The sequence below is a fragment of the Chanodichthys erythropterus genome, chromosome 8, assembly GCF_024489055.1.
Source record: "Chanodichthys erythropterus isolate Z2021 chromosome 8, ASM2448905v1, whole genome shotgun sequence".
Classification (NCBI taxonomy): Eukaryota; Metazoa; Chordata; class Actinopteri; order Cypriniformes; family Xenocyprididae; genus Chanodichthys; species Chanodichthys erythropterus.
In genome coordinates, this window is record NC_090228.1 from 13,099,611 (window position 1) to 13,117,698 (window position 18,088).

The 18,088-nt window shown below is 38.7% G+C and overlaps 1 protein-coding gene across 1 annotated transcript in view; it reads right to left on the minus strand.

Moving 5' to 3' along the window:
* Window positions 1-18,088, minus strand: part of plxna4 (plexin A4) — a 194,555-nt gene that overhangs the window by 86,124 nt on the left and 90,343 nt on the right. The window contains exon 3 of the mRNA XM_067391024.1: window positions 6,309-6,440. Within this exon, the coding sequence (XP_067247125.1) occupies window positions 6,309-6,440 (132 nt within the window). The remainder of the gene's footprint in view (window positions 1-6,308; window positions 6,441-18,088) is intronic.

The following is an 18,088-nucleotide window of genomic DNA, read 5'->3' on the forward strand; positions in this document are numbered from 1 at the left end:
TCCATCTTAAATGAATCTCACTGCTAACGCACATACATACACACCCTGGCTGACGAAAAATACCGTTGTCGTTTGGGCAACAGAGGGGGTCATGAAAAGTGCATTTACACACGTATAGTGAGCTTGTCAGTGGAAGATGAACGCTGGTAATATGGGCTGCGATGTTTTTCCCTCTCATAGTAACAAACAGCAGCACTGAGCTGTTGCCAACTTAATTGCAGTGTCTCATTAACACACATAACATGCAATATATTTATACAAAGATTTTCTCTCAATCCATTTGCAATTTACATACAATGACACTTAACACAAGAATGGTCTACACGTGATGAAGCACCTTTAAATAAAGCTAATCACTAGACTAACCATAATCCTACTCTTCTGACAGTACACTATTCAGTCCCATCAGGTGTGTCCCCACAAAGCTGTCTTTTTGGAGACATTTGGTCGAAATTTGACATGGATCCATCCCCAGAACCGCAGCGGGTGCTCAGGTCTGGTAGCTGGTCATAGTCATGGTTAAACAGGCTGTGCCCTTCCATGCCCTGGGGGCTTCACAGACGGAAAATGCAATTATGTGCGCTGTGAACCCAGCCACTCTGTGTGCTAACTGGATTTACATTCAGGCCTTGCTACTCCACTCCCAGCCGTCACAGAAACATATCAGAGCTGATTCTGTCCAGACGACATCATTAGGCCTACAGGCAGCAAAACCAAGAACCACATCACTAAACGCACTATAGAAAACAGATCAGAGTAGACACACACACACACACACACACACACACACACACACACACACACACACACACTGAACTAACAACAAAACTGACTTTCCCTCTCACCTTTTATTGCTCTTTCCCCTAAACAGGGACATATTTTATTGTTTTTAAAAGTGAAGTGAGTGATTTTTATGCTATTTGCTAAAAAAATAATAACAAAACACTTTTTGTTTTCCATTGGTCAACCAAACTCATTGCACTAGTTGAGCCAATGTTGCAGTGTCTTGCCGCTCAAACAAGTCACGTTGAGAACAACACAGCTTTGTTTACATGCTTTGGAAAAATTAACCAAGCAAATGTCTTACAGCGCTGCGTTTATGCTGTGTCTGAATTACTGTAATTACGAGATAGCAACTTGGAGATTATCGAGCTGTTCAAGTCCTCAGACTCAGATGTGATCTGTTTCTATGATATGGCTAAATGCTACAATGGATCCAGCTTTGTTGTTAATGACAGAAAACTCTAAATTTTAGGTTCAACTAAGTCATGAAAAAGTTTAATTAGTCAGAAGCTCATTTTTAATATATGGTCATTATGGCTATGACACGAAATGGAGACAACCCCAAAAGGACATGACAAATATAAAAAATAAATAAATAAAAAAAACTATTTTTTCCCCCAAAATACAGTATTGTTGCATGTGTTCTTCTATGTATGTGCTTGCAAACTGACATTTGTGTGTCCATTCAAAACTCCTTTAAATCACAATCAGCATTTCAGGAGAAATTCGTTTGCTCTCGTTGACAAAAATTCCGCTGAAAGTTTGCCAAACACATCTAGACATCCTGAGTACTTCTATTCACTCAAACACAATGACCTGCAGTCTAAGTAGGCCACTGCAAAAACACAACGAAACATTTTCAAGACCCGGATATCACACCGGGGGATTGGCAGAGAACGTCGCATATGGGACCGCTGTTAAATGGCAGCTCGTAATTGAAATTAAAGGTCGTCTTTATTAAACCTGTTCTGATGAGGTGGCAGATGCCTTATCCCACCTATGAATGCCCAAGAGCTGATCTGCAACGAAAGAGTTTGACTTTGAGCTGTTTGGCTGGTGTGAGACACACTTAAATTATTAACACTTATACTACCTGCAGTTTCAACTTGCCCTACATGAATTATGAATATGCTGCAAGCATGAGAGTGTAGAGAAGCCACCGTCTCCAGCCTGCTATCTGACATAGCTGTTATGAAAAACACACAGAGACAAAAAAAAAAATCAATTTAATTTCCCTGAAAATAGGGAAAACGAGCATTGATTCTTGATTCAAATGAAGCCATTGAAGCAACACTTGTCTTAAATTGCGGACAGAACGTTCTAGGGCAGAACAAAGCCAAGGCGTACGTGCTCACCTCTGACGGGTTTTGCACAAAAGACCTATCCGAAAATCCAGTGTAAAATGACAGTAAACTGCGGGAGAGAAGAAGACAACTTCCATTTGGATGGTACTGAGACAACAAAAGCCTTTAATGTGCCAAGTCCAGTAATTTGCGTAACTCCATTGAGCTCTGAACCTCACTGTCATTCATTTAATGCAGGAGGAACTATAGCTGAGGCCTCTGTCATTAGCGCTCACAGCTGTCCCTCTGACCACACACACGCCTGACACTGACATTGTCTAAAGTTACAATAAAAAACACTTATCCCTAGAAGAAAGGATGACAAACGTGGACAAAAAGCCAAGCACAATAATTAGCTGCAAGCTCTGATAACTGTAATCTGCATCACTCTCAACAGACAGTCTGGCCCCTTTCCTTAAAAAGACACATTTATCTTGCTGTTTAAAATGATACAGGAAAGTAGCCAGATTTAATTAGAGGGATAATCAGGGGATTAATTAGAAAGAGAAAGTAAGAGAGGGAGAGAGAAAGAGAAAGAGAGAGAAGGAAGCAAAAAAAAAAAAAAAAGTCATCAGCAAAGGTAAAAGTTGCTCCATTGTTAAAATTTAGTCACCTTATAATTTACAGTAAAACAATAATGTTCCAACGTTGGTTCTAATTCATTTAAAATATTTAAATGATCTATCCAAGTGTTCTACACTGAAGTGCTGTACCACCTCTGTCAGTTATTTTGAATTTTTTAATTATGTTGTCAAAAGCTACAATGGTATCCAACCAGTGCCTGCCCACTTTTTCGGTGGTCTTGGTTTCGGAAGTATTTTTCCCATAGCGGTTTTTAGTCTGTTAAAGTATTACAAAACCAGGAACCATACCAACCAGACTATAAACCAAAATATAAAACTAGTGTTTTAAAGATATTGATTGTGTAGCCTATTTAGAAATACCATTTTACATTTTTGCTAAATATAGATATACACAAATATTTAAGACTCTTTTACATAATTTGCAGTGCTCATGGGAGAGGGTGGGCACTACATAGTTTTTCTGGCATTATGTGCTTTTGATTCTCTGATTGGTGGAGATTTCTTTGCAGAATCATGGGTAATGTAGTTTTTCAACAGGAATTCCGCTGTTAAACAATTATTTACAAAGTTGAAATTACCGACTGCTGACTGTTGCATATAAAGAAGATGGTCATAGAGAATTAGGTGCAAGGGTCAAAGGTGACAAAATAAAATCATTCCCTGCCTCCAAACCCCTCACATTCCCACCCTCTATCTCTTTCACTCTGTGTCTTCAAGGCTGGACCAACAGGAGATTATCGACCTACAGTTCTTGTTTTTCTGCTCTGCTCTCCCACAGGGAATTTATATGACGGTGTGTACTCATGATTGTTCTAGCATACACTAAATTTGGGATGTAGGCAGTTAATACAAAAAAAGCAGTCCCCAAGCTATACTATAACACAGAGACCACGGGACCACCTCATAAACACAAATAATAAAAGAGTCTATGTGTGAAAGAGTTTGAGGTACATGAAAAGGGTAAACGTTTTAAGTGATTCAGATTTTGTGTGTGTGTGTTTGTGTAAGCGTGGAGCAGATGCACCAGGCTCGACCGCAAAAACAGTCATGAGAATTTCTGCATTTTGTTATCAGTCATAAATATTAATGCAGACATCTCAACCACAGAGCTAGAGACAAACTGTGAGAGTGGGATAGACAGACAGAGAGCGACTGAGACAAAGAAACAAGCCAAAAAATTGCAAGTCTCTGTTATTCACAGCAAAACAAATGAAAGTGTAAACACAGAAATGAAAACACAGTCTGAGTGATATCTGAATCTGAGCAAATATATCAAAACTATGAAAGCATTAAAGCAGTTCACTGGAGTCAATGATTCAGAATTATTTAAACAGGCAATCTGTGAGTCTTTCTGAGATTCACACTGTATGTTTTTGTCCAGCCACGAGGACAACACTTGGCATTATTTTATATCACGTTCATTCAAGATCAGGTAAAACATAATTTGTGTTCTGTGGTGCTGTAGATTCAGCAGTGATGCAAGAAGCACCGTGTTACATCACAGATCATTAAATTTTAAAGCAAACTAGAATAAATCTTTCAGTGTGCGCGTGTGTGCATGTGTGCTGTGGGGGGGACAGAATTACAGGTGGGACGAGAGAATGCATGTTCACTAAATAGCTTCTAAATATATGCATGATTCCCCAGTAGATGTGATCCCCTGATGTTTGGGACTAAACAGAAACCAGACGACAACTCTCTAACTGGGCTAATAGGCTAATTGCAACAGGGTGAGATTATTCACTGGCAGAACACCACAGGTCCAGCTCCGGTATTTATCCACGTCAAAGAAAACACCATCTTTCCTTTCCCATAAGACTTGAGTAGATGATCATGGCCTAGTTTTAAACCACACTTTCAATTGGTCTTAAATTATGTTTACAACATAGCTAAAGTTGGTGAGACTGACCAAAACAGCCTAGATTCTAGTTTAATGTCTGTATTGATGTGGCAGATCATTAAGATGTAGGAAATATTGTGTTCTGGTGGAAGAGTTAAGGCGCAGTCACATTAGCAAAAAAGGTCTATTATCAATAGTGCAGCGATATGTGAAACACAGCTCACACAGAAGTCACCATCTAACCAAGCCATTTTCTGTTGGTCATTTTGTCAAATCTGTGTGACCAACTTGAATCAGTCTCAAAATCTGCATGTGGAAATCTTTTGCCATCAAATAAAAATTCCTGATCATGTGGATTCCTATTAAAATGACTGGATTTCCCCCATGAAATTTTGCAGAGCAAAGGTAAATGTGACTACGCCTTAAGCTGCAATAAACGGGCAGTGTGTCCAAACACAATTTCTAAAACTATTCAGTAGTAACTTTTGCAGACTAGGCAATTTATAAGCTATGTCTAGCCAATGTGATTGACTAGCTCTACCTGAACTGTGCCTCAAATCCGAGGATACCGTCCACTGACCCTCACTGCTGGTGAAGTGAATTTTACTGAATGAGATTTCAGATTTATAGCCATTGCTATAAATAGTGACATTGCCTGACCATCCGCTTTAGGCCAGAGTGTGGCATTAGAGAAGCATTGTGTTGAAGTAAAAGAATTTGTGGGTAAAAATGTCATCTTGAATTTGCCTTGATATTCAAACTAAGTATTGGGATATTTTAACAGTTTAAGTATTGTGTGTTCTTGTGACACAAATCAGGACACAAATTTGTATAATGACATGGGTATGACATAGGTATTACAAGAAGAGGGTGACTTATGAGGACATTACCCCATGACCCCATTTTTCAAAAGGCTTATAAATCATACAGAATAAGTTTTTGTGAGAAAGTAAAAATATACACAGTTTCCTGTGATGGGTAGGTTTAGGTGTAGGGCGATAGAAAATATGATTTGTACAGTATTAAAACAATTACACCTATGGAATGTCCTCACAATTCACAAAAACAAACGTGTGTGTGTGTATATGTGTGTGAGAAAGAGCGAGAGAGAGACAGCTGAAAGCCTTAAATCCTGGTAATAAGTGCAGGCAAGAGTGTTCAGGGTTATATAAAATATCATAGCACCTCATCTAGGGGTCAGAGGTCAAAGGTTAAAACACCTAATTGTCACATCAAGAACACTTCAAGTGTTATTTTGATTCATGCTGCAGACTTGATACTTTTCACCAAACGGCAAACAGTGTAGACAAGGAAAAAGGTGGTATATTATGGATAATATGAAAAGCATTATTTATGTCACAAGAACAGCCCTGATGACAGGTTATTTGAGTTAGGATATTTTTACAGCACTAAGTGCATGCAGTGCTTTTCTGATTTTGAGATTTACAAGCTTCAGTAGTGCTAAAGACAATCAGGGACAGAGCCAAATCTACTCCATTACACCGATTGGGCCATTTTGAGCAGGCATATCCTAATGTGAAAATTGTGTGTGTATTTTGCACACACAGTGTGTGAAAATCTAATCCACCAATCCATCACCTGTCACTTTTCTTTGGCTGTCCAAGCGCACCTCTCAGGCTGTAATTACAGAAAGTGAAACCCACAAATTCTGGTATAATTTTATCTCTCACTCTTTCCCAGCTTCTTTGTGCTGCGTAAATCCTGATGCATTTTGGGCAAATGGTAGCAGTGACTCACCTGTGACTCTGACATCACATATAAGAAGTGCTGATCAGAAGAAAAGGCCATGTCTCTCAGGATCGGCCCGTTGTCGACCACCTGGATGGTTTCATACTGTAAAGCTCCGTAGGTAGGTCCATCTACCCGAATCTGAAAGGAGAGAGAATAAAGACACTGTGTTACTCAACCATTAATTTGTTAATACGTAAAGTGTGAAAGAAAAAAAAAATAGTAAATGAGATGGGATGGGGAGAGAGAGTTGTTAAGTTGTTAGACAGCTGTAGGTGACGTTACGTGCCATAAATTGCAGGTTCAGCAGAGAACTGAACATTCTCACTCAGTTGGACTGCAGTGAAGGAGGTCTCATGACTATATCTGAACATCTGTTGTTGCTGACGCAAAAGTGCACACTCACACTCAGTTCTGGTCTTGATATAACCCTAGCCTCCCTCCAGACTACATCTTCCAACCAAACACACTCACTAAAGAGCCCTGTGAGAACTTAAGTCTTTATACCTGCCATTAAACATTACAATACACCTGATAACCCATTATGAAAGAATGAATGAGCAATTTCTTTTCCCTTTTTGACACTAAACAGTTTAGGAGGTATCATGTCCATTCCTATGTGAATAAACGGCTTTATCTCTGCATTTATGGCCTGGAGTCCCATCAGACCGCAAGTCCTGTCAACCCAAGATCATGTTACCACAAGAGGCGTCTAAAATAATTTTGTGGCACCACTTCAAAAAGTCCCTCCCTAAGTTTCTGTGAAGTTTCAAGTGTTCCCTCTGGCTTTGCATTTACTTTCTCTTGGGCTTCTTGTACTGTATGCTGAGGGTCACAAAAAAAAAAAAAAAAGGAAAAAAGTGCTAGAAACAAAAGAAGAGAACAGAAAAGAAAGGGGCGGAAGAAAGCAAAAACCCTTCACAAAAGCCAAAGCCTTATTCAGCAAGAAGGTTATCTAATCTCTCAAATCGAGGGCTGGTTAATTTGGCTGGGATTGGGTTTCGGCCAGGAAGGTCTGCAGTGTTTGGGATGGCAGCGTGTGGACAGCGGAAGAATGAACTGCAGGAGGGCTTGCGAAGCCCCGGTCGAGCCCCGAGAGAGACACATGGAGTGGACCGACAGATCACTGGAGGGGCCAGGCGAAGCGGATGGGCATTATCACAACACTAGCTAAACAAATTAGCCACAGGGGATGAGTATTAGCATGTCTGTTAGCGTTAGCATGATGGAACAAAAGGAGAGTATCTGATCACAGATAGAGAAGGAAAATAATAATAAAAAAAATCTACATGCTAATATACATAAAATACACAAGTCAACAGAGTGACACGGGACTATCAGAGTCCCAATTTAAACTCAAGCAGCAGTTCATTAGTCCTAAAATATATCAGGTTTTATTAATATATGAACAATATTGGTTTTATGAAATGTTTTTTTCATGATTATAAACTGCTGAATTCCTAAGCCTTGAACAAAACAATATAATTCTCTCCCTTTCATTTCAATATCAATAAAGTGGATTATATTCTTTAAATCCTGATTGGATTACACTGCTAATCTGTGTATCACACAATCATTTGGATTTAATTCCAGTTCAAAGCCATGACTCTGACACCAATTGTACATTTGTTATCTCACTCTCAATGTCACACATTCTAAATACTTCTACTAAATACTTCAGCAACTAAAACTTACAATTACAATTTGTTGCAGACTGTGAAGTCTTTAAATAGAAGAACGTTTAATTTTGGAGTAGAAGTAATCCTGCACATTTCTGCTCCATGTATTGTGCTCTGTGTGACCACAGGTATGCACTAACCACTGCACAGTCTCAAAACATCCCCCTAGTGGCTATGGACTGTAACAACAGTGGCCAGTCATGTGAGGTTACACAATAAATGATAGTGATTAAATGCAGTCAAGGTTAAATTACAAAGAACATTGATAGTTAACAGCTATTTCTCATAATTTACGTCAAGGTCACTGTATTATGCATAATAAAAGTGTTTTTAGTATTATTATTATTAAAAGGATGAAGTTAATGTTGCAGCATTGCTCATTTGTAACATTTGATATAGAGCAGAAGTTAAAGCATCACCGTCATAGGGCAGTATAGTAGAGAATGGCAGACTGACTGACACAAAAATGAAAATTCTGTCATCATTTACTCACCCTCAAGTAGTTTCAATCCTATATGAATTTCTTTGTTCTGCTGAACACAAAGGAAGACTTACTAACATAGTAGGAAAAATAAATAATATGGTAGTCAATGGGGGGCAAAATCTGTTTGGTTACTGAGATTCTTCCAAATATCTTCTTTTGTGTTCAGCAAAACTAAGAAATTCATACAGGTTTGGAACTACTTGTGGGTGAGTAAATGATGACAGAATTTTCATTTTTGGGTGAACTATCTCTTTAAGATCAGCTAGGGGAACAGCAAACAGAAGGAGAGGAGAGGTGATAAAGGAAGCCATAACCACAGGAGCTCTGCAGCTTCATAATGTGGGCAGGACTCTACCCAGCATCCATGGAAACTGCAATTTCCTCTGGTTCAAAACAACTTCATCTTAAGCCCTGGTATCAGGCCAGTGATATGACTAGAGATTAAGACTGATGGTGTAGACTATTTTCTCAAAAACTGTGGGATGAATTCACTAAAACAGTTGGCGACTCATGTGTGGTATCCCAAAACTGCGTCTTATACACTGAAGAGCCTTACTTTTTTACCCTCCAGCTACAGTTACTAATGCACGCAGAAGCATTTTTTGTCCTTATGTATGTAAAACTGGACAAATCTACAGTACAAAGCAATTAAATCCTGATAATCATTTTTCTTTTAATCTTTTTTTAATCTTTTTTATTTTAATACTTTTAGGTTAGCTTAGAGATTTCTTTAAACTAACTTTATTTAAAAAACAAGCAAAAAGAATGCAATTCTACCTACTAACACTCAGGAGCATTTATTTATTGATTTGAATGCATAGCATCCCAAATATTTTCTATTGTGGTACATTTCAATGCAAAGTAACATGTCATGTAATCAACACTCAGTCCAAATCCTTTCAATCGGCACTCCTGTGGTAATCGACTAGTGATGGCTGCCCTTTCAAACCCAGATTCTTATTCTCTATCTAGCAACTCCCATTGACTTCAGAAAAATCTGCATAAGCGTGTAAGCACCCATCTCAGGAGAACGCTTACTTTTGCACCGGCAGGCACAAGGCAGCCCTTGCTAAGGCCTGCTGTTAACTAAAGCATTTTGCAGAGAAAAAAAAAGCGACAGAACTCTTTACAAACCATAAATTTAACCTTGGCAAAAGCAGTCTTGTGATCTTTCAGTGAGCTTTCCTTCCACAAGCTGCAGTCACTTGGGAGGTGTTCATTCTGTTTCCTTTAAAATGAGTGTGAGATAGCCCACACTCTCCATTTGAGAGGGCAACAGCAGTGCCACGAATACACCACTCACACAGAGCAGAAGTCTGTTCGCCATGGCACATGGGATGCTTCTGGTTGCCCATTACATTACAGCTCAAAATGAGCCGATACTGATATAGAACAAAGTTGAGAAGAGGCACTGAGTCACTGAAGAGCTGTGATAAAAGAAAACTACAAAGAACTTCAACAGAGCATAGCTGCAAAGGTGCACATCTGACAATACAAACTCGTTGGACACCAGACACCAGACAGTGTTTAAGTGAAGGCCACTACGATTAAGGCGGTGCGCTGACGCTCCCTCGAGAGTTCCTTTAGAAGCAAGAGCTACTCTGATGCACAGATATTGATCTATGACATTTAAACCCCAACTATAACAAAAATAGAGCTGCACGTGTCGACATCTGTAAGCAGATCGGCCTTGCTACCGTGAGTGATTCTGTGTCAAGACGTTGAGCGATTGTTTTCTGTTTTTTTTTTGAGTCAAATCCCCTGAGAGAGTTTGAGATAGAACCTGCACATCAGCAGTCTTAACGCACTGGGAGATCTTGACGTGTTCCAGCCTGCTATAGTCAAGAAAAGTGGAACGAGAGGTTTGCTTTGTTTTCGATGCCTCCATTGGCTGACTCGGAGTGTGCTGTAGTAAACAGCGAGAGTGGGTGGACTGGGAAGTCTCTTAATGTCAATCAATGCTGAAAGAAACCTGCAAATTCCCATTTTGCAACATCGATACTTAGCTGAAGGCGACTGGTTTTGCAAAAGGAACTTGAATGGGCTGACGCTAAGCTGGGGAATTAAAGACGATCATGTCCTGAAAGCCATTGTCTGCCGTCATGGTGAGCACTAAGTATTAGGCAATAAAAAAATTAGATGATTTCAGTGGGGAATAAAGACTTTGGTGGTCAGGGTCTTTAGACTGCAGATAACAAATTCAGGGCCAAATTCACTAGCGCCTGTGGAGTGATATATTAAACATCAGCATTTCTTCCATTTACAGTTATTCATTTAGCTTACAAATGAAGGAAAATATATGCATTTTCCCTCATTTGTAAGCTAAGTGAATAAATGTAAATACATAATAAACATTCAATGCTGTAGAACTTGAAGATGAAGAATATGTATCAAATCCCTCTGCAGTTGTGCAAAACTGAAAAGTGAAGAGTTTTTCATTTCAGTGCATAGGGCGCTATTGCCAGCTGCAAACTAATTTTGAGGGTCTGTTTGCATAATTCCTTTAGTGCACTAGATGCTTAAAAATACATAGATTGAGCATGCAAATACTGCCAAATACTGCCAAACAATCGCAACTTATACATGCACAAGTGCAAAGACTAAAAGGACTCTGTTAGCAAAAAACACACCAAACCATCAGACTGCTTCATTATCAGGTAGCGCCGCAGCCAGGCAACTGGTCCTTCTAATATGGCATTTCTGTCACTAACGAGTGAACGAGACATGGACCTGTTCCGCTCCAAACATGTCGTGCCCAGCAAGACGCCATGTTCACAAGAGAGAAAGGCTTTGTTTTGGTTGCCGGGTTATGAGATTGAGGTTGTTGAAAAGCTCTGATCCGCAAAACACGTGTGCGTGCATGCGTGTACAAAGCCAGGCCCCGGTGTCTCAGGGAGCTCACAGGCAGAACCCTGCGGAGGAGAGACCTAATCAGATTTCCTGATCCGTTTGTCCCTCCGGTTTCTTCTTTGCAATCAGCGGATCGGTACCGCGGCAGGATTTTAATTACCAGGGCTCTAACAGTGCGGCACAAACCCGCTCTGACACACTGATTGCGGCAATGTCATCGCCAGCCAAATTAACTTTACTCTTCAACAACAGGCCTCCAAATAAGCTTAAAGCTTTTAAACACACCAGCTCAAGACCAACATAGTCTGAACTTAAATTGGCTTAAAAACTTTTACATTCATTTTCTCATTTAACGCTCCGTAACACACTGTAGGACATGAATACACAATTTAAGGACACAATTTAAGCCATTGTTTCCCTGTTCGTAATATAGTTAACCTTTATGTAATTGCGTTGAACTCTCAGTCGGTTTGCATGAACTTCGAATCTTGGCATATTTTCTCTTTTAGCAATGCTGAAAATGTAAAAATGTCCCCGTTCTGCTTGAGGAAGGTGTGTTTTATATGCAGGGCTTGCTCTGGCTGCAGGGAGGATGGAAGTGATATTAGCAGGCCGAAAGTTTCTCTGTCACCTCTCTTACCCTGCAGTCCCGCAGAGAAGAGAGCTGGGATCACACTGCTGTAACTGTTAAAAACCCATCGCGATGGGAAAGAAAGAGAGAGAGAGGGAGATATTACCCACGGGAGTCTGGTGGGGAAATGTTGCGAGCACGTCCATCTTATTTCTCCTCTCTGCAGTCTTTCCACAGGACTACTGGAGGAGATGATACGGTGCATACAAAAACAGGGGCCACAGGTTGGAGATCCAAACTGTGAAGTTGCATGTATACATGCAAAAGTTTTAACACTTAACTGAATTTTGTTGAATTGTTGATTGTTGAATCTTTTTCTTTTCTATTCCATTATGTTTCGAATTTTATTCCATATCTTTCCCTATCTATTATTTGTTTAAAAAAAACAACAACAGCAGAATACACAAACAATAGTCGACAAGGAAACACGGCAAACATGAGGGCTTAGACGGGGAAACACATGACAAGTTGGAACTAAAGAGCATGAACCAATGAAAAAACAGAACTGATAACAAGACAAACCAATGAGAACATGACACATGAACTAAAGAACCAATGAAAACAAGACATATGTACAAGGAAGATTATATAATATAAAGAATATATGTTATTACTTTTTTACTTGATTACATCCCGAGACATGACACATGATTTAAAGTCAATTTTTAAAAGATTTATCCCTGTTATTGACACACATATAAATTGTGGCCACATATTGTATGAAACAAAAAAAACAAATGTGTTTTCATTTTAATATTGTGGGATAAGTATTTTAAGCTCAAATACTTCCCTGCAGATTGAAGGTTATTTTGGCCGCGGAGGGAAGTAAAGGGGACGGGTGTCTCTCCTCCTGTGTGACAGACAGGACTCCCCTCTCGCTCTCTCTCCAGGGTGTCTACGAGTCTGACCTTTCATCCGTCTATCTTTCCCCTCTTTCTCTCTACTTTTATCACCCATGCTTTCTCCTCTCACCCACTCTTCTTCAGCTCTCTCCCTTCCATTTCCATTTCTCTTGCCTCACGTCACTCATGATTTCGCCATCTCTTCACTCATTCCCATCAGCCCCTTAAAACACACCTCATGCATCAATTTCCACAGTATTCCTCTCCTATACTCATCTCTCTCATCCTCTCACACTGGGTGTTCCTGGTTTAATCTGAGGTTAGATGTGACCTCTGGGCCACATGCTGTTTCTTCTCCATTTTCTATTCTATCCCTCTTTTGGGTCTCTCTCTCTTATATCAGAGAGGCATCATTCTCTCAGTGTATTCAGTCTGAGAGGAGGCCTCATGACCTGTGGCTGCAATGAGTAGACCTGGATCTATTTTCCCCTTCACCCTTAAGTTTGAGAGATCTCACTGTGGCTCTTCAGTCACGAGCAGCAAGGTCTCTGGGCTGATGCTTGACCAACACACACTCTCAGACTCCTCCACATCCATGAAAAAAAAATGCACTTATCTGAAAGGCCAGTCACACTTTAGTTTAGGGTCCAGTTCTCATTATTAAAAAACTATTTGCTACTACTTTTGCCTCAATAAACTCCTAATTACTGCCTATTAATAATGAGTAAGGTAGTTGTTAAGTTTAGGTATTCAAGTTTTAACCAACGTGTATTTCAACACCCACTTTTCACAATTCAATCAATTCCTAATTGATAAAATCAAGCATCGCTCCAACATTTTCTTGTTCACCATTTCAAACGGAAATGCGTCACATTGAGATGGTTTGTGAGTGCCATGTTGATTTTAATCTGTTTGGTTATGTGGAAAAACTTGGCAGTCCCTAACATGGACTCATTCCGCATACATCTTTAAAAACCCTCCACTATTATCGCTTTCACCGTGTATTATTTTCAGCCGTCAATACGGCCATTTATTATTTAATACAGCTCTTTCTCTCACTCCAGCTCCTCATTATAGTCACTGCAGGGTGGAGAGACAGACGGGGCGTCACTGGAATTTTTAAATGAAGTAATTTATCTGAAACAAATACCTGCAGAAGGGAGACAAACCTATTGTCCATCAGCCCTGTTTTTCCAGCTGGGAAATAAAAACAATTATTTCTGCACTCTTCCTATTTTATCTTATTCACACACATACGCCCAGTGGCCACAAACACACACACACACACGCTGGGAAACGTATAGTAGGTGTCCGTGTGTGGTATGGGTCAAGGCTATTCAAACTAACAGCGACCCTTGGCAAAGTGACTCAACAAAGTTACGAATAATTTAACTTTACACAAATGAGCTGTAAACATGATACAGTGACTTCCAAAGAGAGCTAATGTGATCCATCTACTTGAGATGTTTTGTTAGAAATGTCTCTGTATACCTTTGCCAATCGCTGTCAGTGTGAACGGAGCTTGATACTGGCTGCATATAGTGAATTAGCCAACATTAACCATGTTTATGTTGCACAAATGTTTTTTATGTTCCACATATAAGGTACATTCACCATGAATAATGAACCCTTTAAGATGATGCAAAGGAGAGAGAGGAAAAGGTGTGTGTTCAAACACCTGTGAGAGTTTTTGGAACTGGCTATGAGACATATGGTGGATGGGAATTTTGCTGGCTTTGAAGTGAGAAAAATAGGGAGTGGAAAGGAAAGGAGAAAGGACAGACCACCTCTCAAAGAGTGAAACTGTACATCTTCTGACCAAATAAAAACAAACCATTTTGCGTACACTACCTTTTAAAAGTTTGGTGTCAGTAAGTCTCTTCACCAAGGCTGCATTTATTTGAACAAAAATACAGTAAAAACAGTAATACTGTGAAATATACAATTTAAACTGTTGTCTGATTTAATGTATTTTAAAAAGTAATTTATTCCTCTGATTTTTTTTAATTTTCAGCATCATTACTCCAGTCTTCAGTGTCACATGATCCTTCAGAAATCATTATAATATGCTGATTTGGTGCTCAAGAGATATTTCTTTTTATTGTTAATGTTAAAAACAGTTGTGCTGCTTAATATTTTTGTGGACAGGTTTTTTTTTTTTTTTTCAGGATTCTTTGATGAATGGAAAGTTCGTTCAATGGAAAATTATATTTTGTGACATTACAAATGTATTCACTGTCACTTGTGATCAATTTAATGTGTCAGAGAAGAACATTATTAACTTTTGAACGTTATGTGTGAGCACACTTTGTCAAAACAGGTGACTTGCATGAGCAAAGGCTCACAAAATGCATTCTGAAATACACCCAAACGATAGAGTGACAAACAAAGCTATCCTGTAACAATAATTCCCTTTCTCTCTGTCTGTAGTGTCTGGCAGGCTGAGGCTGTGGTAGACCAGATGCTGATACAGTTACATAGAGACATTTCTTTCTCAGGGATCTATGGTCTTTGGCAGTAAAAAGAGGCCATTGTTTGAACTGCTAGGGGTTTGGGGTTGTTCGGATTGCTGCTACTGCAGCAGGTTAACAGCATTCAAATCTCTCAGTATGACTGAGGAACTTTATAATGAGATGAATTTTTTCTTAGAGAGAGGGGAAAAAAAAACATTAAATCAAATTAATCTTTCTTAGTGGTACTTGATGTAAATCATCCATCTTTTCAGAAAAGTTGATTTATTTACTTAATATATTCTTAATATATTAAGTAGATAATATATTTCTACAGAATGTAATAACTTTCAATGCCTGATACACAGTAATTATAATCAGCATTTCTGCCCTTCCAAAAGTAATAAGTACTTAATTCACAGACATAATTTAGAAATCAAGGCTTAAGAGTATCTCTTTTACTATCTACAAAGTTGTATTGTGTACTTATGGAAGTTACAAATGCCATTTGAAGTGAAAAGATATACTCACAGGGTATTCTGAACTGTTTTAAAAAGCTCAAGAATAATTCAAGGATGCATTCACATGCAGTTGATACCTGTGGGCTGATTAACTGAAATAGCGATGCTGATAGACTCCTGCAGAGTATGTCAGTCTCTCTGCCGTACCACATACACACACCTGACACTTTCTCCTGTCTGAGCTTCATGCGGCACTTCAGCAAATGATAGATGCTCCGACAGCTAAAACAACAGGTCTGATTCCCCTCTTGCACACACACCCCACAATTACGACGGCAGACTTGAAACAGACATAATGTCACCCAGCTAACAAGCCAATGGGACAGAAGAGCAGAGTGACAAGACAGGTAAAGACTGTGTGTCTTCATTTGAAAGTCTGATAAATGCAGGGACCGATAATAGCATCGCTTCAGTATGGCACGATCAAAAAAGTAAACGTTCAGGCTTGTCTAATACATGAGGATCTAGACTACAATTAAAAAGTTTGCAGGTTCATAAAGGTTTCAACAAGAAGTTGGACAAGAATTGACACCACACTGAAGTGAATCAATGTTAATGAATGGATATTTTAAGAGATTGAATCATTCTTGTTCACTTTCCCTTTTGAAGTGCTTCATCTGTTCTTGAGTAATAGTAATAGATGTATATAGTAAGTATAATAAAGGATAAGACTTGTTTCACTGAAGAACAACTGTTTTTGAGCGAATCAACGCAGTGAATGATTTAATAACTACAGAAAAAAATATGCTGGTCATTACAAGATTCCCTGAACAAATCACTGAATTAAACAGAAATAATCTTTTTGGTTAACTGAATCAAAAAATGTGTTTTTAAATTGCATTAGATATAAAATGTCCACTTATCAGTAAGAATGAAACAGATTTTGAAATAGAAAATGTCAGACGAAGTCAGGAGTGTGACAGCACTCTTCATCCTTTCAGGGAGCAGAGAGAGGGGTGAAAGGGAGGATGAAAGAGGGATGAGTGAAAACAGTCCTTAAAGGTGTGAATAATGCATGAAGAGCCAAGGCCAGACGAGAAACAGTCATCAGACCAGAACCCGATCGCTGATCCAGTTACCACTGAGCCGTCCCTAAAGCCCTGAAGTCTGCCTCTCTCTCATTTCTGTCTTGCTAAAACATACAGACACTCTAACATAGAGAAAGTGAGGTGAATTGATTCTGGATCAGTGTGTAATCAGTGTAATAAAATGAGAATTATTTAAAATGACTGTAGGTTGATTGGTCCGCACCATCCAATCATATTTTCTGTGAGAAAAATCTCTTGAGCAGTTCACTCGGGATTTGTTCTTGCATTCAAAAACAGCTAGACAGTGCAACAGAATAAAACAGAATGCAGATGTCTTATTGCATATTTTCTAAAACATGAATGTCTTTTAACTTCAGATGGTGTCTAAAAAACTGAACATCACAAAGACATGGTCAAAGACTTTCTTCTAGAGTATGTTTACAAAGAAAAAAGAACTGCAGATGGATACAAGATCATATCGCGAATGGATCTTTATTTGGTGAGCAACTTTTTTCTATGTTTGTTGACGTGCTGCACTGTACATCATTTTAACTTCTCACATTACCACATTTTCACATCTGGAAATGTGATAGCCACTTCACAACAAAGACTTTCGATCACACATAAAACCAATCTAACGTTCCAGCAGGCATGCAATAAATCAAATTACCATAATTCATATTTCACACATGCCGTTTCTGAGAATGTTCTCCGGTAAATAATACTGTAGTAGATGACAGAAAGACGACTTGTTTCTTTAAACAACATTCACCTGTCATCAACAATCCATTGCCTTAACAACTTAAATTAAAAGCTATACCTATTAAACCTATTCAAATCAAAAGCATCAATTACTAATTTTTAACATTAACAAACATTATTATATAATGATTAACACTCATTAGGTAATGCATATTATATTGCAACAAAAAATTCTGATGTGTTCATATTTATTTAAAAATTAAATGAACAGTTTGATACCATTTCTAAATGACTAAATCTAACATATAGTGAGGTTTATGCTAAAACCAAAGAAAAGTTAACAATGGGCTAAAAAAAACAAGAAATAAAACTCCATCCATCCATCCGAGTGTCTAACATACATGGAAAAGTACAGCCTTTGCTACAAATTGAACATTAAAAGCACCAAAGCATTATTTATTTATTTATTTTTTTTTAAAGTATTTTGTCCGTATACTTTACAAAGCTAATTTTTGTTGTATATTTTCCAAAGCCGTAGACGGTTACTTAGTCATGTGATCGCTTTGCCTATGGCAGCCACCGAAGCTCTGCTATAGCTTAGG